The 26,335-nt window shown below is 39.0% G+C and overlaps 1 protein-coding gene across 3 annotated transcripts in view; it reads right to left on the bottom strand.

Annotated features, from left to right (window-relative positions):
- The window catches only part of SDK1 (sidekick cell adhesion molecule 1), a 420,202-nt gene that overhangs the window by 152,094 nt on the left and 241,773 nt on the right, over nt 1–26,335 (bottom strand). For all 3 annotated transcript variants that reach the window (XM_065684560.1, XM_065684562.1, XM_065684561.1), the window contains exons 7-9: nt 10,379–10,490; nt 9,239–9,429; nt 804–887 (exon numbers count right to left, since the gene is read on the bottom strand). In XM_065684560.1, coding sequence (XP_065540632.1) covers nt 804–887; nt 9,239–9,429; nt 10,379–10,490 — 387 coding nt within the window. The remainder of the gene's footprint in view (nt 1–803; nt 888–9,238; nt 9,430–10,378; nt 10,491–26,335) is intronic.

Here is a 26,335-nt window from a genome sequence, read left to right as displayed (position 1 = left end):
TCTTAGGTTTGAGTGCGCCTTTAATCAAGGCTGTGTACTTTCTACCTGAGGATCTCATGACACTTTTATGTGTATTGATTGTTAAACTCAGCTTTGGGGAAAGTGAGACAACAGGAACGTCAGTCACTTGCCAAAGTCATGGAGCAATTTGGTGACATGGGCAAACGTGCTCTGATCACAAGATGTTTCCTGTCTCACCAGAGTGCTAAAACAGGAGATGCTTCTGTTTCTCTGGAACTGGATCTTAAAATCCACTTTGTTTTAGGTGGAATTCCAGACATTTGAAGCTTTTTATGTTATTAAAACCTGTCAATTAAAAGCTGCCTCCTGGGGGATTCTTAACTACATTTAAATGCTACAGTTACTGACATTTCTATTTGTATGAAAGTTCCATAATGTTTAGAAAAAAGAACATTGGAACTGTTGACAATACTGCTTACATTGCAAATGATGGGTTCCATAACCATACGTTCACCTCAGCTGGTATTCTGGCTCAGGAGAATGATGTCTATTACATAGTGACAACTAAGCAGCAAAGGCAGGCTACCAGAGGGAAAGGAGCAGGAGCCCTGCCCAACAGACAGACATTTACGTGCCAGCATTACTTGTGTGAAGTGAACTACAAAGACTGTCCAATTTTCCAAGGGCAAAGTCCATCCCTCACCCTTGTACCTGGACTCTCTGATGATAAGCAACAAGGCAGAAGCCTTCAAACATTAAATGTTTCTATAAGATGCTTTCTTCAGTACTGGATATACATGTATGTCTTACAGACATCCAAGATGGAACACCTATGCACTTACCCATTGCCTGGCACAGGATGTCCACGTCTTTCTCTGCTTCAGCCAAAATCACACTCTCAGGTTCAGCCGTAAAATACGGTGGTTCTTTAGAATGGGGAAAGCAAACAGGAGTAAACAAGCAAAGTCACAGCAAAATGAAAAACTGCTATTGATTTAAAGATATTCATCCTATAACACCCCCCACCTCCCCATATTGCATTTAATAGTGTGTTGCAAACAGGCTAGTTTCTAGTCTCAGTGTCTCTAAGTTTGTCTCTATTTGGAGGGATTATTTTCAGTAGTAGAAGTATCATAAAAAGAAGCCAACCATTTTTTGCTACATGGAATACCAAAGAGTCAGGTCAATGTAAGATAAGATTTAGGGGTTTGCACTGCAAATTAATACTCAGAGCAGGGGCTACTTTTCATTTTATAGGCCTGAATCATGGAAGATTTTAATTCTTTGTTCAGAAAGGCCCTCCCAAGCGGTTTATAAAGGTTTATTTTTACAACACACCATTTTATAAGATAGTTTGCTTCAGTGTCTGAACTAAATTCCACCTCTTGAAGGCATGAAGCATGTCAAATAAAGTACCATAGCATGTCAGGAAACTGGCACCAGAGGACAAGTGCAGCATGATTAAAAAAAATTCTTCTCAACTGTTTTATTTCTTGAAAGCAAACAGATTTAATGCTTTAATTGAAGTCCTAGTAATAATAATAAAAATCCACACTTTATCATTAGGACTAAAGAAAAGATATTAGACATTTAATTAAAGAAAGACAAGATTTCAGAAATTGTAGAGTATGCTGTCATGTAACTCTTTCTTCTATGCAGCATAAAATTGAAGAGCATCATGTCAAAGTCCCACAGGCATTAAGGTTGCAGTAATTATCATGGTAACTAAAAGCTGTCATAGTCTGTTCAATGCAATTATCATCTGAGCGCTGTTTTTAGAAATATTTTATTTGATTATAACTAGAGTTCTATTGTAGCGTAGACAAACTTACTCGTAAGTTTTAGAAAATACAGAAAAGACAATAATAAGTAGCTTGGGAGAACAAGTTACTCAGATTTTCAGTTTTAAGGCAATCAAGTATGTTTGAAAAAACGTAGTACGCTATAATGAGATCCAAGGTCATCTGAACTGACCCTCTTTCAAATCTCTTCATCAGACATGTCTGAAAATGAGATGTGCAGTTTGTATTATTGATAGGACATTAATACTTTCTTAAATAAAACCAAAATCACGTGATTTCATCCTGCAAAATCTTATTTCTCCTGCCACCACCTGCATATAGCAAGTGTTGCTACCATCTCACATGGATGACATGACATACCAGCAGGTATATGTCAGTAAGCATCAGATTAGAACACAAAACCCCCTTTCCTAGCCCTCCTTCCCACTAACTACAGTAAAATACTTGCTGGAGTGTATAGAACAGGGGTATTATTTGAGCACCTGTGGTTATTACGATTCTGTATCCATCCCAAATAAAGTCAATCAATATAAGTCTTAAACATCCTGCACAGAGGAGGAAGGGAGGTTGCAGAATAGCCTGGAATACTCATTTACCCAGCAAAACCAATAAAATAACCTCCCTGATGTATTATATTCTAATAATATACATGTTTTAACATTATTGATCCTCACAGCCTAAATATAAAGCTATTAATAAACATGCATAATAAGTTGTGATTTATTGCATATGATCTCATGCGTTAGTCTAAACAACAAATTGAAAAGCTGAGCATTTAATTGAAATTCACTGATGGCACAATTTGACATGTTTGATCAACTACGTTGCTGAATCCTCTGTAATTCATCTCAGTCCATGTTTAGCTCTGAGTACAACCTTTCTTCTCACACCATCTTCCAAGCCTTGCCTGATGTTTTCCTTGTGCTCCACTTTTCAGAATGTTGTCTTTTTCATTTTCAAACTTTTAGCCTAGTGTCCTTGCTTCTATGGCCGTTTAATCCGATCGTCAGGCGAGGCAAAGGTGAAAGGTGGCCAAAGCAGCACAGGATCAAAACAGCATCCAGACACATACACTACATCCAGACATTCACTTCTAACTTTGGGCTTCTTCTGTAGATGTCTCTTCAGTCAGTGAGATTCAAGTGTATTTTTCTCCTTTTAGGGAGGCCCTTGACTGCACATCTTCCACTCTCCCTTTTGTAAGGCACTCTGACCTTAACAGGCAACCTTCAACTACCAGCTCCCAAACTTTCTCCTAGATCAGCAACATATTCTCACAGCAGTGATGAATTTGCAGATTTATCTTTAACATGGGCCTGCAGTCCAGCTGCAAAGCACTTGATGTGACCTCAAAGATGTTAGTGGTTTCATGACCACTGCTACTGTTCCACGCTGTTCCTGCAGTTATACTTGGCATATTTATACAGTCTTTTCTCACAGTGTCTCTCCCAAAATCCTCTCCTACAATTTGCACTCCTTCCTTTAAATCCCATAAAGGCTGTTCTACCACCCTGAAGAAACTTACTACATTAAGAGATGCTTAGGTGAGCAGGTATCAGGCAATGAATTACCTGACAAGGAACTTGAAGTCAGTGACAACTGTCATTTAGCAAACAGAAGGAATGTAATGTTATAAAAGGAAGAGTCACATCAGCTTTTCTTGAAAGAAGCAGGGGAGAAATGGAAGCAGAAGAGACAGAAAAAGAGCAGGAGCAGCAGAAAGATGCAATCTAATGGCCAGAGACAGCTCCCAGAGGACTTTCAGGGACCAACAGATGTGCCAACAAATACAATTTCCAGTCTTCATCTAGCCCAGACCCACCTTTTCCCTTACACTAAAGCTTGCTGAACTCAGTTCTCACAGCCATTCCAGCAGCTAGAAGCCCTGCCAGATGCTACAACTGACACAGAAGGGTCAAGAGGCTGAGGCAACAACTGCACATAGAGGAGTTGGATATTATTCTTGTGTGTTAAGCACATACACAGAAAAACTTCCAGAAGCAACTCTACAATTTACTGATTGTTAACTACCTACTTCTGCTGCCTGGAGACAGAAACAAGGCTAATTCATAAGGAAATTCTGGGATCTCTAGAATACCATGTGGACCTAATTTCTGTGGCATCCCAAGTCTAATATAAATGGAAAATTAGTCTTGATGATTTAAGGAACAAGAGAATCACGGCAGGTATACTCTTAGGGCTTTAATGGAAATGAAACACTGAGTTCCAAGCAAGCTCTGCTGCTTTTCCACATGCATGTGTCTTATTCTAGCAGCATGGATGCTCAGAAGGTCCTCTGCAGTGAGGTTTCAACAGAACTCAGGCTGTGGAAGAAACAGCTCTAGTCACAGGTGCTAGACAACTGAAATCTAGGCTTCTCTCTTTTCAGATGAGTCAGATCTATCATCTGCACATCAAGTGTGTGCCTGAGGGCCTGTAGCCCAGCATGAATTGCAAGTGAAAAATTCAGGGTATCTCAGTTTGGGTTATGCACCACCTGGTGAATACCTATCAAAAAGAGGCCATAAAAGCACAGCAATATTTATAGGGGTCAGATGGCATTCTGAAGGGGCATTCTGGCTGTCTGCATATATGACTTTATTGCATATTTATAAGGCTTGCTTTGAATCACACAGTATGAATTTGAACATTTATTGTTGTAGGCAATAATCATGTGTTGAAACTTAATATGTGTGGTGAAATTACAATGTCTTCCAAGCTATATAACATGCCAGACACAAGCCCCCAGACACTGCAATTTCGAGGAATGACAGTAGTCTGTTTGTATCAGGTGAAGCATTCAATTTTTTTTTTGAAATTATAGAATGACAATAGTCAGAATAGGAAAGGACCCATTACACTGAGTTCATGCTGCTGGCAGTGCAGCATGCTATGCAATGAGAGAGGTCACATCGCCTACTAGACTGAAAGAAACAGATACTGTATTGTATTGGTGTTTGATCTTAACTAAAGGGTCAAGAACAAGCAAAGGGGAGAAAGAATATTTGAATATAAATGTATGCTTTTAATAGTTGAGGGTTTCAGGGGGTTTCTGCACTACAGACATCACTGAAAAGATAGCCTCTCTGTAAAACCCCTGGGAGCCTGCAAAATTTGATACAGTTCTAACTTCCCCCACGCAGAGTTACATGGTCACTGATTTTAACATTCAAAAGATAGCAGTCAGCATCCGTTACATACCCTTCAAGCTGCACTGGAGATGTGTGACCTAATCCCAGATACATAAATGAAAGTCAGAAAGAACAGAGAAAGCCTCAGGGACTTCTCCGAAGCTGAAATTCCTTCATCACTCAGAAATTCAGGCCTGCATGTTTAAGAGGAAAGTTGTGCCTTAAAAATGGAAGCCTTTCCCTAGCATTACCATAAATTAATTGTCCTGCTTTCAGCTGGGATAAAGGTAGTTTTCTTCCTAGTGGCTGGTACAGTGCTATGCCAGTGATTTAGTATGAAATAACACTGATAACGTACTGATGTTTTACTTGTTGCTCAGTAGCGCTTACCTCGATCGAGGACTTTCCAGTTTCCCATGCTCTGCCAGCGAGGAGAGGCACAAGAAGCTGGGAAGGAGCACAGCAAGCAGAGCTAACCCAAACTAGCGAAAGGGCTATTCCATGGAATGCCATGCTCAGTATATAAACTGGGGGGAGTTGGCTGGGCATCTGCTTGGCGACAGGCTGGGCATTCATCAGTGCAATACATAAACACAATCATCATGAAAGATTCTTTCTCTGCTTTCAAGACATCATTTGTAGAGTTTCACAGTGTCTAAGCTAAAGACCTAGAGCTATTTTTTCCAGAGATCTGAGCACATGGTATCAAGGTGGCTAGCTACAGAGGAAAGAAACTTCTGGCAGTTATACATACAATGCAAATTCATGAACAATGGCATGCACAAAGAAGACCCTTCTGCATCTGGATACTCCTGGAGAATTACTATGAAGTGGCACAGCCGTATAGTTCATCTCAGAACCTAGCCAGGGCCCTCCATACTAACGTTTCAGTTTTACTGATGCTTTCCTGAATCCCATGAAGCTGTATCATAGAGTCATAGAATAGTTAGGGTTGGAAAGGACCTTAAGATCATCAAGTTCCAACCCCCCCGCCATGGGCAGGGACACCTCACACTAGACCATGTCGCCCAAGGCTCTGTCCTACCTGGCCTTGAACGCTGCCAGTCCTCAGGCCTCCTTTACACCCAGTGAGAACCAGGGTAGCCTTTAAGATAGACACAGACCTACAACACTCCCTTATTTATGTTCAGAAAGAAAGCTATCCAGCTGGGATGTAAAAATTCTCCCAAGGGAACACCAAAATGAGAATATGTCTATTAATGTAGTTCTTTGGGCAGAAAGTTTTCCCAAAAGAAGGAACATCCTCTGCTGTCATTCTGCTTTACTCCATCCTATTCCTTCAGACAGGCCAATAGGGCTTTAGCACTCTGTTCTGTACAACCTCATCATACCAGCCTATTCTTCCTAATAGTTTTTGTCCCCATTTTATTCAGATTTTACTTTCTGACTGCATCTAATTTAAAGAGCAGTATGGATTTCATGTAGTGGAAAGGTTTCATTCTTCATTTTCTTAAGCTCCTAAAATTCGTAATTTCCCATAGAACAGTCACTTAAAAAAAAAAATTACTATTGCAATTTGTCGCTAACGGAACTTGCAGAACTGGAGCAAAAGAATTTAAGATTGGCTCAGTTTTCAAATTGGTTTGTTCATGAGAAGACTCCTTAAATTACTTAATCTTCAAACTGTTAGTGATAAAACAAATGTGCTCTTATCTAATCTGCAACAAATCTTTCCCAAACTGTTACTCTGCCAAGTGAAGAACATGCTACCCTTTAAAAATTTATAGCAACTGCAGCTAATAAAACCAAGGTTTGGAACCACCTCAGTTTATCTTTGCTGGAACAATATGAAGATGTCAGAAAGCTCTTTGCCACAGTCAGAAGAAAGCTGCAGTGCAACACAAGAGGATTTTCTTCTTCCTTCTGCAATGCTACTCTATTATATTACAGATTCAGATTTTTCAAATGTTATTGTAATGTTAATTTACAAATCAAGATGTACTCTCAGAAACAGTCAGAAAAAGCTTCAGAGATAATATTGCAGGTCAGAGATAATAACTTGAACTGAGTATATGCCCTTGTACTAAGTTCCACTGTCTTCTGATAAAGCTCTTGTCACCATCTGAGCCCACTGTGACTCCTTTTAGCTGGGAAAGTCAAGAACTAATATATTTTTTAAAAAAGCTTTGATTAACTCAGTATTTGTGATATCTTTAATGCATCTTTTTATCACTACTCCTATTCTACCTGTCCACAGCAAAATATTTTTCTCTAGTAATCCACAAAAGTTCTCATTACCATATTATTGAGGGTCTGTACTTGATTTCTCCCAATGACTTTGAAAACAAACCTCTTCTATTAACATAATTTCTGTCTTCTGTTAGTCAGACCCCTTATTAAGTCCACACTGTGTTATTCACCCAAAAAGTACAGCTCATTATCAGGTCACTATCAACATGTACACACTACAAATATTTTATGCATGCAAATGGACAAGAATACTTGATACTCTGTAAGTACTACTCCAATAGACTGTGAGGGATACACTGCAAAAATCCTTAGGTTTGAATCTTTCCTCTATAACCTGTCCCTTGACTAATTAAACAACAGCCAGATCCAGTCAAGAATTCTAAGGCAGAATATAAGTTATGCATTAACTAGTAATCCTTTGATTTGCCTTCCTGTTTAGAATTAGAGATCCATCCTGCAGCTTAAGAAACTCATAAATAAAGAAATCTATCAGGCTTTGCTGACACATTGAGTAAACACCTGCAACTGAAGTGTCTTGTTCCATCAGAAAGAAATAAAAGTAATTGGTAACCAATTTGTTTCTGCTTTCTTTCATCTGCTTGTTCTTATCTACAGGCCTTTTCATAACTTTATTCCCTGACAGCCCCTAAAACCGGATAAGAAATAAATAAAATATTTAAAAATAAGAGAGCAGGTACGCTACTAAAAGAAAGGCAGCACTGCAAGTTTAATGATTCCCTGATGATTGTTTCTCAGTTTTATTGTAACTGTATTAAAGAATCTTTTACATTAATCAAGAGGTTGCTTTAAGTATCGCATTAGACTGGTTCTGACAGCACAGAAGCAAAATTAAACTAGTTACAGTAAAATCTTATTTGTAAGAGTTTAAACAAATAACATAAATAAGTGAAATAAGTCTTTGCTCCTTAAGGGAAGAGAAGCCACAAGGTAATAATTCTAAGAACCAAAGTACAAAGAAAAAGACTGGAACCAAGCTTTATCTAGTAGATAATAAATATAATAGACACACAGTGCTACCAATGAGCCTGGAACAGTGCTTTGCAGAGAGAAGAGCTGTTTCCTCATCTAGCATGAACTACTATAATAGAGACCATACAGCAGTCTTTAAAACTGTTTTCACAAGGCCAAAAGAATCTAGAGAATTGCATGCTGAATTCCCTCTGCAGTGCACTACAGAAATGCATGCGCATGAATTCTGATCAACACCAAGAACTTGCATCATTGACAGAGTAATAACCTCTCCAGGACACTTGGACAGTTATTTATGGGACTGTTAGGTAAAAGCCAGACTTTACATGATCAGCTGTGGCTTAAAACATCTAAAGGCCTCTATTCTAAAACATCTCTTTTATTTTAAAAGTCCTAAAAAACTCTGCACTGTGTGATATAATAATATATCAGGACATGACATACATAGTAACTACCTTCACCAAACTACAACCTCCTTGCTACAACAAAACTCCAGCACAGTTGTGATGGTGGAAACAGGCAGTGAAAGGGCACCAGTGTCCTTTTAAAAATGTTACAGACAAAGATTCTTTTGGAGTTGAAGGTCTAGCGTGTAGCACTGATTTTAATGGCATATCCTTTTTCCTTTTGTTACCTCACTAATATCTGCCTGCCTAGGTGCTCAGGAACATCCTTAAGACCCCTGACTGGCACTTGGAACAGACAACACACAGAAGTACTCCTAAAAGGCTTCTTTCGGAAATACAGGCACTTGACATATTAAAACTAGGTGTAAGCAAGCTGGGAGTTAATCAGGATTTAATGCATCTAAAAGCCAAGATGGAAGCTGCTCAATAAGGATTTTCCTATTGTATTTCCCCAAGTTCTGATTAAGTGTATAGTTTCACAGGGGATTTAGAATCACGTCAGTGTTTAAAAAAATCTATTTAATGAATTTATATTCATGGGGAAGAACAGCTGAATTAATTTGGAAGATAACTCTCCTTCACCTCCTTTGTTCTGTTCTCTGAAGAAAGGTTCAAATGTGAGGTCAATGAAATATTAAGATATCAATTCTATTTCCTATTATACCTCAAGTATATTTCCTATATACCTCAAGTCCAGAGACTGTTTTACTAAAAAACACATTGCCTTGAGAATTACCCATTATAGAAAGGAAGGCTCTTGCTCTTGCTGGCTCCTCTGTGCTGTCTCTCAATTTTGCTTCACAGAAGTACACCCCCACATCAGCAGAGGTCGGGTTGGTGATAGTGAGTCGTCTCCCAAAACTGCTAATGCCACTGGTTATTTTTATTCCGTTTCTCTTCCAGGTCATGCTTAGTCTCTCCAGAGGTCTGCCAAGGTTTAAACACACAAACAAAACTAAGAATACAACAATACAACATATATATTACAGAATAACCTTGCTGCAGTTAGATCCAAATTACAAAACTTCTGTTTCCTGTGTCCCCAAGGTTCACTATTAAGCAGTGAATTCATATATAACTTGTACACATGAAGACTAGAGACTACTCAAGTGGCATTAGGCAAGTACAGATAATTGATACAGCAATAGAACTTAAGTGCTAATAATTTGATTTCTCTAAGCAAAAGGAGTAAATACTGCTATGGAAATCAGCTGCACGGGAAGTGCTTTCATTATAACTCAATTACCAAAACAATATTAATCATATCAAGAACATCTCTGCCCTCATAGGAGAAAGTGAATCAGTTGGTCTGCTCATCATCCAAGGACCTCAACCCTCTACTTCCACTAGAATTTAATGTTATTCAAGGCCAACGAGATGGAAACAGGAGGAATGCTGTGAACTCTATATTACAGTGCATTATGAACAGTTGAGGAACAATCACTGTAAAATGAGTGTCTAATAAATTACTTCATAGATCCTCACTAATTTATTTACTGAGGAGCTCAGACTGTTCAACAATATCACCTTCCATGTCAATAGGCAATACAGCTGAAATACTAACCTTTAACATAAGTTTTTCCTTAGGATAATGTCTGCTAATCCAACAATACTATACTACTTTGCCTTACTCTGTGAGTACCAGGTGGAAAAATAACTCTGCCTATATCCTTATTTGGCCACAAAAATCAGTATGTTTAATTCACTAATGTTGGACAAACAAGATTATTCATAAGGTTACTTTGAAGAGCAAGAATTGTGGTTCAAATATTAAATTAAAAACAACAAAAAAGAAAATAACTTTCTACGTCCTTCTCCAACAGAGACAGTGCATTAAAATTAGCTCCTTATAACCCCTCTGTGGCTTTTACAGTACCTTGCATTGGCCACACACTCCAGAGTCACTTCGCTGCTCCCTGCTACGATGCTGGTATTCTGGGGAGAGATTACGATGACGGGAGCCACCGTGTCAGACGGGTCTGTGGCACCTGCATGGGCAGAAACAAACCTTGTGAAGACCCCATACATCTGCAAACTGGGAGGACTGATGGGTTCCATAGAAAGGATCTTGTGAAGCAATACAGCTGCAAATTTCACTCTTCAATCTCATCCTGGATTTTAATTTCCTCATTCAGGGGAGATCTTCAGCGTGACCACTTTCAATGGCTTTCATTAACTGTACAAACACACAGTTTCAATATACCCAGCTCAGGATCACTCAAAACACATAACTCACAAGAACTACTCCCAGATGGAGTGCAGGGGCCATTCTCAAATAGAGAGCAAATAAATTAAGCATCCTAAAGGTTTTCCATTGTTGAGCATTTTTATTTTTATCAAACACTTGCTGACTTATATTTTTAAGACCTTTTCATGTTTTGTTTAATCTTGCCACTTCCACACCATTTCAAAAGAGCCTGCCAATACTCATGTTAGTTCTTTAAAAAGATTTTACACACTGGGGAACAAATATAAAATTAACAAAGCAGCATATCACAGCAACTTCAATCCCTTTTTCTTATCAGGAAAGTAAATAACCCAAATCTGCTACTCTTTTGTGAGGCATCATACTGTAAATAATTTAGCGTATGCAACAGTCAGGAGACACTTAAAAAATGGTAAAAAAGCTGCTTGTAAATTTTCTCTGTATACATTTAGTAAGTGAATTAAAATACCCATGTATTCATAGGTGCTTTGGATCTAACTGCAGCAACTCATTTGGGAAAGAAAAATTAGCTATTTTTTAGCTTGAATAACAGAGTAATAAAATTCTCTAAAGAATCCAGAATCCAATAAACAAATTATAGGGAAAAGGAATGAAAATAAAACTAAACTGATGGAAAAGCAATCCAGTTCATCAGATGTTTTCTGTAAAGAAGGCTAACCCATGCCCATTAAGCAGAATGGGAAACAGTCAAATGCAAGGTATGAACCCTGACATTTAAGATAATTCCCTAAATATTACAAAATGGATAGAATATTCTTTGCTTCTCTTCTACCCAGCACACCAAAAGCTATTTGACTTTCAATTTCACTCTTTGGGTAGACAGAGGTTTTGGTAACGGGGCTCAGAGTTCAAGATTAGCAGATTTCTGACTTACTGAATGACAAAATTTTTACCTACTGCTGTTTTTGTAATTGATGGCAAATAGCAACTATGGGAGATGACAGCATGCAGCACAAGTTTAAAATTTTAATACCATCCACACTTCTGGATAAATTCAAGCATTCAAAAATAGGACCTAAAGAAGTGGTAAGCACATACTTATTTCTTCCCATAAATATACTTTGTTGACCCGACATGGCATCTACATAGAATTTGTATGGGATCTCAGAAAACAAATTTTAGTAGATTTTACTTCTGCTCAACAACATTCCTGGGAATATGATGTTATAAGGTAGCAAATTTATTTTCTATGAAGATTTCCATGGCGTTTCTAGAGGCATTCATGGCAGGAATTTTTCAGATAGTACTTGAAAAAATAGAAAACAAACAGTAATCAGATTAGTAGCTTATTACTGATAAGAGGAAATAACCTCAGCATTATTGGTCACCACTACTTCTGCACAAGATGAAGGTTTACAACAGGAAATGCTAAAAGATCAACAACCAATTTACTGATTTGGCCGTAAGCATTTCTTATCTCCATCTGGAAAAGAGGAAAGCCACTTCTTTGACTTATCAGCTCCCTTGAAGAATGGCCTAACCCCACTAAAACCAGCTGGAGAAGCCAGCTTTGCTGTAACCTCTATGAGTTCACCATATGCAAGCGGCTCATTGTGCATCAAGCAGATAAGCAGGGGCAATAGCAGTGCACATTACTCTGCCTGCAACCAGGAAAATGTGAGGTTTATTTAACTTTCTTACTGACCGTAACAAGAATCTAAATAAAGTATGTGCATATTTTCATTTTGTACCATTCCTGAAACAAATCTATTAAAAGCAGGCTGTTGATTAAGCTTTTGAGCAAGTGACTGAATACAGATGTGACACAAGGCTCATCGAAATGGTTACTGCTTGGATTCTAAGTAATATACCTACAAAGGTCAGCTGCAGATGTACAAGCATGTACAGGACAACAAAATTTCAAACTATTACCTAAACAGTTACATGTATATTCATATTCAAAGACAGTTTCCCTTGGCAGCATAAAGAAACCACTTGCCGCAATTCACTCTGGCCCCTGTTTTGCCAAATAAAACTCAACAGGGACGTTCCCACAGTTTGCAGCTTTGTTTTGTGGCTGATCAAAATATCAAAGGATGATTTAGTTTTAGTTTAGAGTAAAAATCTCACTAAGGCTGTAAATGTGGGATCTGTGTTTCCACCTTTAAGAACGTCATCCTTTTGTAAGAAATCCACAAGTTGGAATATCAGAGCAGCCAGCCTCCTAATAGAGATAAGGAGTAACACTGTGATTTCGTTTTGATGATGTGACGCAGCAAATGAGGTTTCAGTCTGGCCTTGGAAGGCAGAGAGCTATTTCAAATTATCAGATAAAGAAAAATTAGCCAGACTTTCCAGGTTTCTTATCCCGCCTGTCAATAAAGCCACCCTATCCTTCCCCTACAGCTCTTAAATCACTACACTGACATGATGTTACTTGACTAGTGTTACACTGAAGTACAATGCAGAATGTTGTTGTTGGTAAACAGGCATTTTCTTTGAAAAATCCTTTGTAGGAAACGATTTTTTTTGTCTCCTCATCACTGTTCCTTTTTTTACTTCCTCAGACTTTTTCTTGTCCCAGTTTTCTAGGTCTCTTGCTGTTTTCTTCTGGCTTTTCACCACCTGTTCCTCCTCTCCCTCAGGCAGCTTCTCTGCATTTGTCACCAGCCATTTCCCCTCCCTGCCATCCCACAGACATTTCACATTATTTAAGAACTGCTCAACTGCCCATTTATCCTTTATTTAATGACTGAGCTTTAGTTTCTCTGAAGAAAATATTTATCAAAGACACTGAAATGGGAGAGCAATACAAATGCATACAAGAACACAGTTATAGTGACATTAATTTGCTAACACACGACCACCATTCCCCCCCATACTCTATGTTTTCTGAGAGAAAAGATCATTCCTTCCTGTCTGCTTTGTGAACCCCTACTTTCAGCTAAGAAAGCAAAGCAACTTTAAGGAAAAGACACTGACCCCACTACTGCAGCCAAGGGATGCCTCGCTATTAGACATAGTAAGCCTATGGGGAGCTTGTAGGAAGCTGCAGAAACAAGGCTGAACAGCACTGAAGGACACTTAAGGCATGCACTCTTAATCCTGATTCCAGTCGTTAATAGATGGCTGGACAGAAGGACTGCTGCAGGCAAGAGTCCTAATACAAACAGGGACTTTTCTCCAAAACCCAGCACATTCTGCTTTATTTGCATTCTATTCTAGCCACAGCACTGACAGTATTTCCAATCTTCCCTTTGCTTCCAGACCTTCTTATTAGACCCTGTCTTAATTATTACCAGTGTGCACTAGGGGCCAATAACTCAAGTGTCTTCAGGCACAACACAGCCAGCCTTTGAGGGCTGGTTATTGTAACACCAGAGACTCACAAGGGGAGGGACCTGACCTTGCAGGTTTCTCAGTGGTTCCCCTCCCCAGCGCCTCCTGAAGCAGCTGCTAAATATTAACTCCTCTCTAGACTCTGGAATTCAAGAATCCGCAATGCTGCACAAAGGAGAGATATACTGAGGGAAGAGGGAAGAGGGAAAGGAAAGGGTGAACGCTTCTCACACAGTCTATTTGGTTTTATCACCAGCCTCTGTGTGTAACTGCACAACGCCAATACAGGATCACACTGAACTTCCCCTTTCCATCTAACCAAGAATGAACCCCATCCCAAGTGGTCTATTACACTGATTTTTTTAATACTGATGAGCTGTAAAATTTCTTATCTGTTATTTAACTACAATAATTAAGCAGACTGACCTATCATCTCTGAAAAGACAGTGTTTTTATCTCTCTACACATATTGCCTTGTGAGGTATGGAGAATTTTAAATATTATAATTTACCAGGTATAAAGATCACAGACTTTATCAAAACCATTTGAGTGCTTGATTTTCCCAAGAGTGATGAAATGTCTCTCAGGCTGTATGACTGAAGGTACAAAAGGTGCTCTTCCCTTCAGAAATGTGTAAACATTAGGTTCTTTCCCAGATTTTACATTATGGCGTGCAAAGTTTATCTATACCCGTGTTTGCAGTGCAGAATATTAAGAATATTCCTTCAATGAATACTCAAATATATCTCAAGAGAGATATGAGACAAACCAGACTAAATAGAAGGTGAGAGAAAGTGTTTCTCTCTTGAAAAGAACCGATAGCTTGAGCTCAGGCCTGAGAAAAATAAGTCTTATTTTTGAGGCTGGCTTATAGGTCCCAACCCTCCAAAGACACTTAATACAAACAAGGTGACCATGAGCAGGAGGAGGGAGGGTTGCCCAAATAATCATCGCCAAGATACCCTTCATTTACTTAGTATGGGGTAGAGCGTGGGATGTGATGTTGACTGCTAGTGTTGGTTACTACTGCAGTTACTTCTCAGTGTTCTGTTTACAAAATCCACAGTAATCAGCATCCAAAAAATGGATTTACTTCTTCATATTATGAAATTTGTCTATGAGAGAAAAACATTTCACAGAAGGATCACCAGTATGCTACCCTCAAGGTAACGGAGAAATTGAATACTTTAACAGAACTCTGAAACCATTTATAAGTTATCCTGGGAGAAAAAGATTAGAAAACCTTCAGCATAAACTTCCTATAGACTTTCAGACTTGCACAGTACTCAGAAATGCCTTTGCAATTACTATGCAGGCTACATGCAAAGCTTCATGTTACAAAATTATAGATACCTATATTAGAAAAAGCAGAATGTGAGATAGGAGTCCAATACAAATAGCAAAGAATATTACACATAAATAGTTCAACTTTGTGGCATCATTATGCAATCTCTGCCTCTGTACCACAGAATATGAGAAAAGAGGAGAAATGACAATCAGACGATATCTCGAGATCACTCGACGGAATAAAAAGTCCTTACAAATACAAACTATCTAACGGAATAGATTTCACTTTTCCCAGATACAGCCTGCAGATGATTTGGATTATCAACCCATAATGGATTAATGCCCCTTTCCCTTTCCAGTACCACATGCACAATGGGAATTGGATCCTGATGAATAATAGATTAATTTTCCCTCCCCTTTGCAGTAAAAGGCACACCACAGGAACTGGAGCCTGATCAACAGACTAGCAAAATTGACAATGACCTGCAGGCACTATAGAGAAGCATTATGAAAATAATGAAAAAAGTGGATTTCTCAATCATAAAATTCCATCCTAAAAAATGGTGTGTCTCACCGTTCCCTAGTTATTAGTGTGATTATTAAGAGGTTATACAGTAAAAGAGTATTGAGATAATAAAAAGTCACCATTTCCTTTTTTCCACTTTTATTCTAGCAAGGACTGCATTCATTTTGAAGAGGAAGAAAACAGTGATGCTGTTGTGCATTACTGTGTAACTGTGCAGGTCTTTGCTCACATTTACAGACATAAAGAAAACAGAGATCCTGGGAGGATTCTTGGTCCTATTTGTTTAGTTTGATGAATAACATTTAAACTCCATATGGAGTTTTTTTTGAGTCAAATCTATGTATTTATAAAATAATTAGCAATGCAATGGTACAGAGTTGGTGTAATGAATTTTCAGTACCCGAGGATATGTCAAGACTTCTCAAACATGTATGTATTATCATAATTTCTGATCTTGAACCTATGAGAAATTAGACTCAAAAAAGTAAATAAGCAACAACATAAAAACTTAGCTTTGTGGATCATTTTTATAGGGAAAATGGCCTAGTTGTTTCAATCAATCGCAGCGAGTCCTCATCTTGATCCAGACATCAGACATCATGACATATGAATAAAACATTAGATATGGAAAGGGTTTACAAAACATAATACAAGCAAAACAAGGGATGATCTAGGTCAGTTATATTTATTGACTCAATATACTCTTGTTGGTGTGACTGAGCTTTGTCCATATCAGATCAAACATGATTTGTTCCCCTGAAAGTAAAATAAAAGGGGTAGGATAGGGTATGAATAAAATCATAAAAATCAGAACAAAATCCAGCAAGTGGATCACAGATTAAACACCCAGTGTATGAGGGGGGGATATGGTAAAGAGAAGCAATTAGAAAACATGTCATCGACAACTGTCAAGGAAGCCTTGCATGAATTAATCTTGGCTGAATCACCCATGTCATAAAGCACTGCCTGAAATCTGCACTCCTTCCTTTTCTATCCGCCCCTTCTGCGCCTGTGTGATAGGCCTATCTGTTACAACAGAACTTCTGATGCATTTACCTTTGAAAAATAAAGTTACCCAAATAAATTAACCTATAAAATGCATGATTTACCCAGTCAGGCTTGCAGTTCTGCAAGCAGTGCAAAACGCACTGAACTTCAGGTACTTGATGGTTGGTTTGAAGAGAATGAAAATATATTCCTAATTTAAGTAGATATATATTATAGAAACAGAACCTTAAAGGAGAAGTGTGACAAGCAGGTTGAGAGAGATGAGTCTCCCCCTCTACTCCACTCTTGTGAGATCCTACCTGGAGACCTAAGTCCAGCTCTGGGTACCCAACACAAGAAGGATGTGGACCTGTTGGAGTGAGTCCAGAGGAGGCCTTGAAGATGCTCCAAGTCCTGGAGCACCTCTATTATGGAGACCGACTGAGAGAAGGCTCCAGCGAGACCTTAGAGCAGCTTCCAGTGCCTAAAGAAGCCAACAAGAAATGTGGAGAGGAGCCTTTTACAAGGGCCCATAGTGACAGAACAAGGGAGCATGGCTTTAAACTGACAGAGGGGAGACTGATATTAGACATTAGGAAGAAATTCCTTACAATGAGGGTGCTGAGGCACTGGCACAGGTTGCCCAGAGAAGCTGTGGCTGCCCCATCCCTGGCAGTGTTCAAGGCCAGGTTGGACAGGGCTTGGAGAACCTGCTGTAGTGGAAGACATCCCTGCCTGTGGCAGGGGGGTGGTACTAGATGGTCTTTAAGGTCCCTTCCAACCCAAACCATTCTGTGATTTGATGAAAACGGAAAATATGTATTAACCATGCAAAATATTGGCAAGAAGATATTTTATGTATGGAGCACCCTGCTAACTGTTTGGAGCAGAGGACTAGAAGCACCTCCTGGGTCAGCCTGGCTCCCTGTCTCTCTGACATCCCATCATGCAATCCCATTTTGAATGTACTGGGGCCCATGGTAAAAATACTGAGTTTTTTAACGCCACTTTTCTGGTTGGAAAGTTTCCTAGAGCTTTCTTGTTCAATCTGTTAAAAACACTCCTAAGTTCCAGCTTAAATGTATTAATGGCCAATGTACCCCATTTGTTCTTCTGCCAAAGCTGTCCTTTAGCTTAAATAGCTATTTTCTCCCTCTGTGATGTTTCCATCCTAAAGTATTTATAGAAAACAATCATGCTCCTTCACAGTCTTAATTTTACTCAGCTAACAAGCCAAACTCTTCTTGTCTGACAAGTTTGAAAGGATCCACTGCAATATATAAAAAAAAAAAAAAAAAAAAAAAGGATAGGAGCAAGGGTAAAAAAACACAAAAAGCCAGAATGACACTATAAATGTTTCCAAATTTTAAACAAATGATACAGTAACAGCTTTTTCCCCCCCTTTGTAAGGACTTTCACACAGACTGCAAGAGGTGTTAGTTTCAGCCCTAGGGAAAGCCTACTGGAGAACTCAACTCTATCCACAAGACAACTTAGACCCTTTTGTGTGCAGACACTACAGTAAAGAGCAGCTTTATATATTTTATCAGATAGGACAAAGCCTAAAATGCAAGCTGAAATGCAAGCTGAAAAGCTTCCAGAACCTTCTAGGGAGTTTTTAGGGTCTGTTCCTGGGCATAATGAGAGACAGGGGCATAAGTATAGTTGATTAACAAACAGAAAATACATTTCCATAAACAAGAAATAATGCAGTGCCCAAGGAAAGGCATCACAGCCAGATGGTTCATGGTGACACAGTCTCTCCAGCTTATCTCTCACCAGTTCTGCTCCACAGACTGGGACACGGATGGGAGATGTGGCTGTTTTTCCTGATTTTGCCCTTTTCCTACAAGCCATTAATGCAGGTAACACAGCAATGTCTATATTTAGTGGGGTAAGCCTTCCATAAAACACTTCTTCCTCCTCTTTTATACTACCTGAGGTCTACGAGCTCACTTTGTATTTTAGGACTACTTCAAAAACAAATTTCTAGTGTGGGCCCATGTAGGTTTAAGGAAATTAAGCCACCACTTAGTTAAACAGCTCCCTGTGATGATTCAGCAGCTAAACTCAAAAGCAGACCATATTTCTGCTCTGACACTCTGAAATTCCCTTCTTGCAACTCCTTCTGCAAAAAGAGCAATTTGGAAGTTCCATCTCTGTCACTGACCTGACCTTCCTCCATGCACAGTGAGGGGTTTCTTTCTGCCTAGAAACTTATCATCCAGCACATCATTAGAGCTTTTAACATGAAAAAAAATATATAGCCTCAAGCTATTCTAACTAAAGAACACTCAGGTGGCTTTCAATTCACCAGATAGCTGTAATATTGGCTCTGTAAGTGGATAGAGTGTGTAATCTTAATCAAGAGCAGTTAAAAGGAGGGAAAAAATATCCATGGTCTATCAGTGCGATCTATTAGCCTCAAAGTCAGCTTCAAAGTGGTGTGAGAGGCAACAGGTAGAGCACAGAGCCTCTGCAGCCAGCATCCAGGAGCTGCGGGATTTTAGCGGTATGATCCAAAACACATTCATGTTTACAAAGATTTTGCAATGACTCATCGGTGGAAGTGATTTTTAAGAGGCTATATATTTTTATGATGTGCTTTACTGCATTGTAAGTGAAGCATCCTTTTAAATTTAAACAGGCATGCATCTAGGAGGAAGAAACAGGTTTGAGGGATCTGGCAGTGGCTGCAGGGGCTTCTGCAGCAGACAGCAAGAGTCATCTTCTGCTAAGGCCAAAAATGAACGTGTAACATCTCACAGCTCTGCCCTTCACATACCTGGTATGTACTGCTTGCTTTCTTAATAAAAGTAAATTAAGTTAGTAAATCTCACAGCAGAAACTGGATGCTAAATAAAATAGAGCTGTCAGTTAATCATAACGTCCAGAAATGCAAAATTCAGTGGTGAGACAAGAGCAGAGAGAAGAAATATAGAAGGAAAGTTGAGCTAAGGACATGGCTGTGTTACAGGCATCAGAGAACTGCTGCTATTTCAGATGCTGCAATTCTCACCAGTGGATTCTAGTTTATTGTCAAGCAGGAACAAAGAAAGAGAAATGGGAGACAATAAAATGCTGCCTTCTATTTTCAAATGCATCTTCATACGTGGCTTCATTTTTTTATTAATAAAAGCATTTCTTAACTCCTTTGGCACAAACAAAATCACAACCATTGACAATCTACTTGCTGCTTCTCCTACTCGTAACAGGCTTAAACACTTTTCTACTTAGAAATGAAGGGTGGTAAACAAAGAAAAAGAGAGAAAAGAAAGAAAACCACATAATTCTCATCTGTCCTTCACCAGACTTAAATAAAGAGCATCTGCAGTGACTTCAGGGGAAATTATTTAAGAAATGCCTTCAAGAATTTATTTTACCACAACAATAACCGAAGCACTGTTTTCACAGGGAAGATTTAAGATTAAATATGCTCTGTAGAGCATAAAACAAATACGCACAATTGATCATGTGTGAGTTTCTGAGATTGATTTCTTTGTAGCATCTTTTAAATGAACCTGATATCGTGGTGCAGTACACTGGAAGCAGACACTTGCACATATATACTGATCATCTGACAAACAGTCCTGATAAAGTTAAAATTAATACTAAAGTTGGAGTTTTTATTAGGTTTTAGATACCCGGCAAATCCATTAAAATAATGAGTATTAGCGGATTTCCTTAGTCCTGGCTATCTACTGCACCTGGCTGCTTGTTTAAGGATCTGTGATCTTCCTGAAAGATCGAAGAATTCAAACTTGCCCTCACTGAGAAAAGGCAAAAGACAAAGCTGAAAGTGCCCCACAGTTGATCTGTTCTTCACAATAAAAGGAAAGGCTTTTGTGTCATAGACATTTGGTGCTAGTAAAGGTGCACAGGCCACCAAATTGGCCATCGTGATCTAAAGAGTGTACATAAGAGACACTCAAAGTCATGTGAGCACATTGTTACAGTTACTGTATAAGCCAAGTGTGGATCAAAGCTTTCTCCAGAAAATCCACTCTAAGAACAGGGATTAAAATTTCTTATATATAAACATCATTTGAATGTTAAAAGGGAAAAAATCCCCAAACAACCAAATTTAAAAGCTGGTCCTCAGATCCTGGGCACCACAATTTATAAAGGCTTAAAAGAGAGTACTTTGTAGAAGATATTTATAACATTGAACTAAATAATCAGGTTTGTTACTAAAGTGCATCAAACCAAGATGCACTCACTGAGCAACATTTTAAGCTCAAGGTCAACTCTTGCTGCATTCTATTTATATATATTTTTATCTACAAGAAGCATGTTTTGGGATCCAGATTGCTACCTTGCTCCCAAAGGTCTGCTGCTTCCAAGACTTTACACAAAGAGAGCAGATCTAAAAAACGAGAAGATCCCCCACAGCCATCTTCCAACAGCTAACTCAACCAAACATATGGAGTGACTTGTCAGAATAATATTTTGAGAAATAGGTTATTAGGGGCCTCAGGTCCACTCCATATGGTCTAAAGTTCTCCATCCCCTGACCATAACATGCTACTTTTTTTCCACTTTGTTTCATAAAGGGATACAATCCTTAATAAAAGTAGAGCTGTTCAGGTCACACAGATTCAGAAGCAAATAAAATTTCATTATATATTTAGAGTACTGTAAAATAAAAAAGCGGGGCAAAAACCACTCACAGCAGAGCTCAGAATCCAAAGAAATATTTTTGTATCAAAAGAAAAGATTTTCTCTTTATAGCACAGATGTTCTTCTAAATAAAGTGCAGCTTTCCCTTTGCCGCCTTTGTGATTATCAGTCTCTGGTTATTTTATAATATAAGGTTGCCTCAGACCTCAGCAGGGAGAAAAATACACATTGCTGTATTTCTTCTGTAGCAAGAACAAAACAACTGTGAAAGCAAAGAATGTTCCAAAAGAGCAAACAATAACCCAGCTAAAGAAAGTCTACAAACTTATTCATTCAAAAATAATTCCACAGATGGATAAGCATTTAATTTTCTGAAGTGCGAATAAACCAGCGTCTCTCTTCTCTGGAAGATGGAATAGGTTTTTGTGTCTGCCTATTTATACACACTGTATAAATGCCTGCTCAGAGAATGCTGCAAGTACTGTAAAAAGAAATCTAAGGGGAAGTTATTACTTGAGGCTCTTTGTTAGTATTTCTGCAGCATGGGTAGTGTCAGCATTGTTAAAAATAGATTGTTAGTTGTACCTTACTTGGCTGGTACAAATGCTGTTTGCATTAATGTACTTATGATTTCCTATCTGCTGCTCCCAGATAAGAGTGGAGTTAAAGAGTACGATGTCTTTTCCATCTTGCATTGACTTCTTCCCCTCTCAGAGAAGGGCTGGGTTGCTACTTTAGCTGTATGGATAGTAAACAGCCTCTCCTGAATATGACAAGGACTCATTGCTTTGCTAGTGAAAAACTGAAGCTTATTTCCACAGGGTGCTCTTGTCTCCCAGCTCATCCCAAACTTTGCACTTTGTGCTGCTTCTTATTTCAAATTTCTATCATAGTAACATGACACTGGGATGTCACAACAGAATTACAGTTAATAAGAAAAATTATGGGGAATAAATGAGAAAATGTACTGCTGTCTAAGACAGGAACTTAACTATTGCTGAGATACCAGTGACATCTACTTCATTTTGGTTTAAAAAGAAATAAATTCACCCCTAGGTTCAGGCCTTGGGTTATCAGATTGAAACCAATTGTCAATGTGTGATTAGGCAGAACACAACAACATTGTTTAGATTTCATCAACCTGTTTTATTCTGATTTGCCCCCCAAAATAATACTTAACGATATAATTCTGCTATCCAGATGCTTATGGGCTGTGATAGTGCAAAACTATCAAATGTTAGAGCAACTACAATGGCAAGAAAATGTTGCAGGGTACACTTGACAACAAAACTGTCACTTTCTCTCATACATGTACAATCTCCTCAAACTACTTAAGCACAATGAAGAAGGACAAATCGCTTATACACACTTATAAAATGCATTTAGATACAGATTAAACTAATCAGCTAAAATAAAACTGGAAGCTAGGATGGGAAGAGCTGGCTCTTGCTAGCACCTGGAATCTGAATTCTGTAGGATGCCCATTAGCCTACAACACTGAGCTCGTTTTGCCTTGTTCTGCTTTGTGACTTCTGTACAGCTTTTTGATTGTGGTATTAGTTCTGCATGCTCACTATATCCGCATCTATCTTTAGTGAAAGAAAATACTAAATGAATAAATCACATGTAGTATCAAAAGCAACTGATCTATCTCTTCTCCATTCTTTCAAGAGTAATTATAGAGAAGAGATTAAGGTGCGCCAGGCCATTTGGCCAAAGAATTTTACAGCACAGACCAAATTTAAGACAGTAAAAATTCATTACCCACTGAACCACAAAATCTCTGAGAAAACTCAGAAATACAAGCAGCCTTTGAAACAAACCATAATCTCTCCCTCCCACTGCCTCCAAAGCCTATAACACCCTCTCCCCCCCCCCCCCCCCCCCACACACACACAAAGGCAAAACTGAAAAAAGCAAAGTCTGGTGATACATAAAAATAAAAGTACAACTGAATCATTTTTGACATTTCTCTATCACTCTTAAAAATAGTAATAATCTTGAGCTATTGAAACAGCTGAAAGAAAATAAAAATCAATGTGTTTTCACTTAGCAATTTTGAAAAAGAAAAGGATTACTTGGTATTTCAGCAGAATGCTTTAATGCAGCTTTGTAACAGAGCCCACTATAACTTAGAAACTTTCTTCACACTCAAGCATTTACTGCACCCCAGAACTCAACACTTGGAAGGGAATAGAGGCAAAACCACACCTCCCAAGGTGGCATGGCCAGAGCAAGTTACTGGAACCTGAATTGTGTCCAGGGTACAAATCCTGCAGTGTTCTGGGCTCTATAAGCAGCTGCCCTATGTGCTAATGAAGACACACATAAAGCAGGGACTTTAGACACATCTCCTGAGAATTTTATATGTTTAATAAAGCAATTTCTTCACACAGCATGGAAACTGCCTTGGGTTTATGCTTTCCTTGCTTGCTACTTAGCCTCAATCCAGCAAGCAATGGTGCGCAAATTGAGGATGGGGTTGTTGTTGATCTGGGAAGGGAAGAGGTTGGTTTGTTTGTTTTATTTATGTTTTTACAAGCTTCAACTTCAATCTGTACCCACAACTCTGCAAATGTGGGCTTTTAAGCATTTCTCTGCATCTCCTATTTTTTGGCTGGTCACACATTGTAGGTTTGCAACCACGGGCAGGATAAAAATAACCCCATTTCTGATAGACATTAACTTGATTTGCAGAAGATTCTTAAACTACTCAAAGCTGTCTTTGAAAGTGGTAAAGAACGTTCCCTTAATAAAAGTGGAGCGGACATAAAATTGTATATTTTACAGTGAATCACATGTATCGCTCATAATAATTAATAGCAATAGGCAATGTAAGAGACAAGAAGAAAAATAGTAGCTTGCAAAGAAATCTGTTTCCTATCTCATCTAGGAGAACTGGAGTCATCAAAAATGCTTTAAAACAAACAATTTTAAATGCCATTAATTATTCTGTTGTTTCTGAGCCCTCTCTACACATATAAATGCATAAAATGTAAAGCCCGGCAGAGAGGGAAAGTGGAACATTTAAAAAAGCTGATTTAATTCTGCAGAAAACCTTTACTCCTACCATTAAAAAGTACAATTTATTACCACTGGAAAGTGCAAGAAGTAGACAGTGCTCTTGGAAAATAATAACTGCTTCTACCAGTCCACCAGAGACCTCTGCAGAAGATGCAGGAACCATTATCTCCATTTTACATGTGGTGAAAATGAGGCAAGGACGAACATTACTGAAATGAGGCTCCGGCCGGTAAAAGTCTGACCTGTTCATCACGACCTTTTAACATTTTAGGCTGTACTCAAATACAGGATGGAAAACTTTTCTTTCCAATCTCCAACTGGAAAAAGAAGATGCTCTACCATATCCACGGGGATCTTGCAAGCTCTGAAGCTGTCTCCCCTCCTCACACTCCCTTCTCACATCAGTTCTCAGTTGAAAGATTTGTTAATGTGCTATGCCAATCTATATTAAATTCTACTACATCTTTTCAGACAACGCTGGACAGTTCACAGGATCTGTGGCCAACAGCAAACATGGTAAGGGGAAAAAAGGTAATTCTCCCAGGTTTTATCATAGTATGAGAATAAAAGAGGCAATTTGCATTTCCCAGCATTATTGTTTCAAGCTGCCTGCAGACTCTGGCATATGTCATCACACAAATTGAACTGAGTTTTAGCTGTTACAAGCATTACAAATGAATCATGTCTAAACCCTGGATCATAACATAACTTAAGGCCATTCAAACAGCAGGTTACATTCTAGTGTTAAAAATCTGCTTTCCTGCTCCTCAGTCTCTACAGTAATTTTCTGCCATAGCTTCTGTACTTTTTCAAAGAGATCAATAGTATATATTCAACATATTTTAAAACAAAAAAGCCAAAATGAAACACAGTTTGAAACATTGCAGAACATGGATTCAGTCAGTCAGTGTGTTATTCTGCTGTTTGCAAGCACTTGGATTCACTGCCTGTCCTGTCCTGCCCCAAGATGGAGCCAGCAAAGGAACTCGGGGCAGGAGACTCTGCTGCTCTCAAGCCTCTGAACCAAGTCCTTCAAGATGCAGACCAGCAACACCTCTTTGCCAGCCCAGTTCTCCTATGAACAATGACAGGGTCTCAGTGCTATACATTAAAAATCAGCTCCTGGCTGCTGTTTATTTGCACATGGCAGTTGGAATGTCAGCCAAAAGGCAAGAGGCCCAGAGTGCACCAGTAGGCTCTGCAGCCTTTTCCTCCCTCCTCGGTGTCACTGCCTGCAGTCAAGGTCAGGTCCAGTATGGTGCAGCTGTATAACCTTGGATCAGGCTGCTGGTAAAAACAAGTAACTTGTGAGAGCTGTGTGAAATCTCAGCCAAGTCCTCTACCTGCTGACGGAGGAGCTGCACTAAAGCTCAGGACCTTGGTCCTTGCCTGAGATATGCCTGAAGCCAGCCTTGTACCTTTCTGACTTGACCTCCTGGCTTTAGGTTGGACCTGCCCTGTCACTATGGCTTTGTCTGGTGATGGCTGGACTATTGGGCTTACCCTTCTTCAGGCAGAGTAGGACTGGGTCCCTTGTCAGGGAGAACCTTGCTGCTGCCTCGCTGTCAACCTCAGCTCTTGCCTAACCTCTTGCAGACCAGCTTGCCCTGGCTGCTCCCTGACAACCAGCACTCAAACAGCAGGCTCAGGATTTGAGACTTTCACATGGCATCAAAGCAGGTTAATGCATTTCTTCAGATCTGAGACCTTATTAAATTATCTGTCAGATGTAGCCTTTTCTATAACCACTTGGATTAGAAGCTCAAAAGTACAGGTGATGAAAGGAAAAACAGCAGCAGCAAAACAAACAGGGGGAAAAAAATGACCAGCTACCTGATCCCTGGAAAAGCCTAAGCCTGACCCCTGATAGCTGATGGCAAGTG

The sequence above is a fragment of the Lathamus discolor genome, chromosome 6 (assembly GCF_037157495.1).
Source record: "Lathamus discolor isolate bLatDis1 chromosome 6, bLatDis1.hap1, whole genome shotgun sequence".
In the NCBI taxonomy this organism is placed as follows: Eukaryota; Metazoa; Chordata; class Aves; order Psittaciformes; family Psittacidae; genus Lathamus; species Lathamus discolor.
Note: the sequence above shows the minus strand (reverse complement) of the source record. Positions and strands in the feature narration are given on the sequence as shown.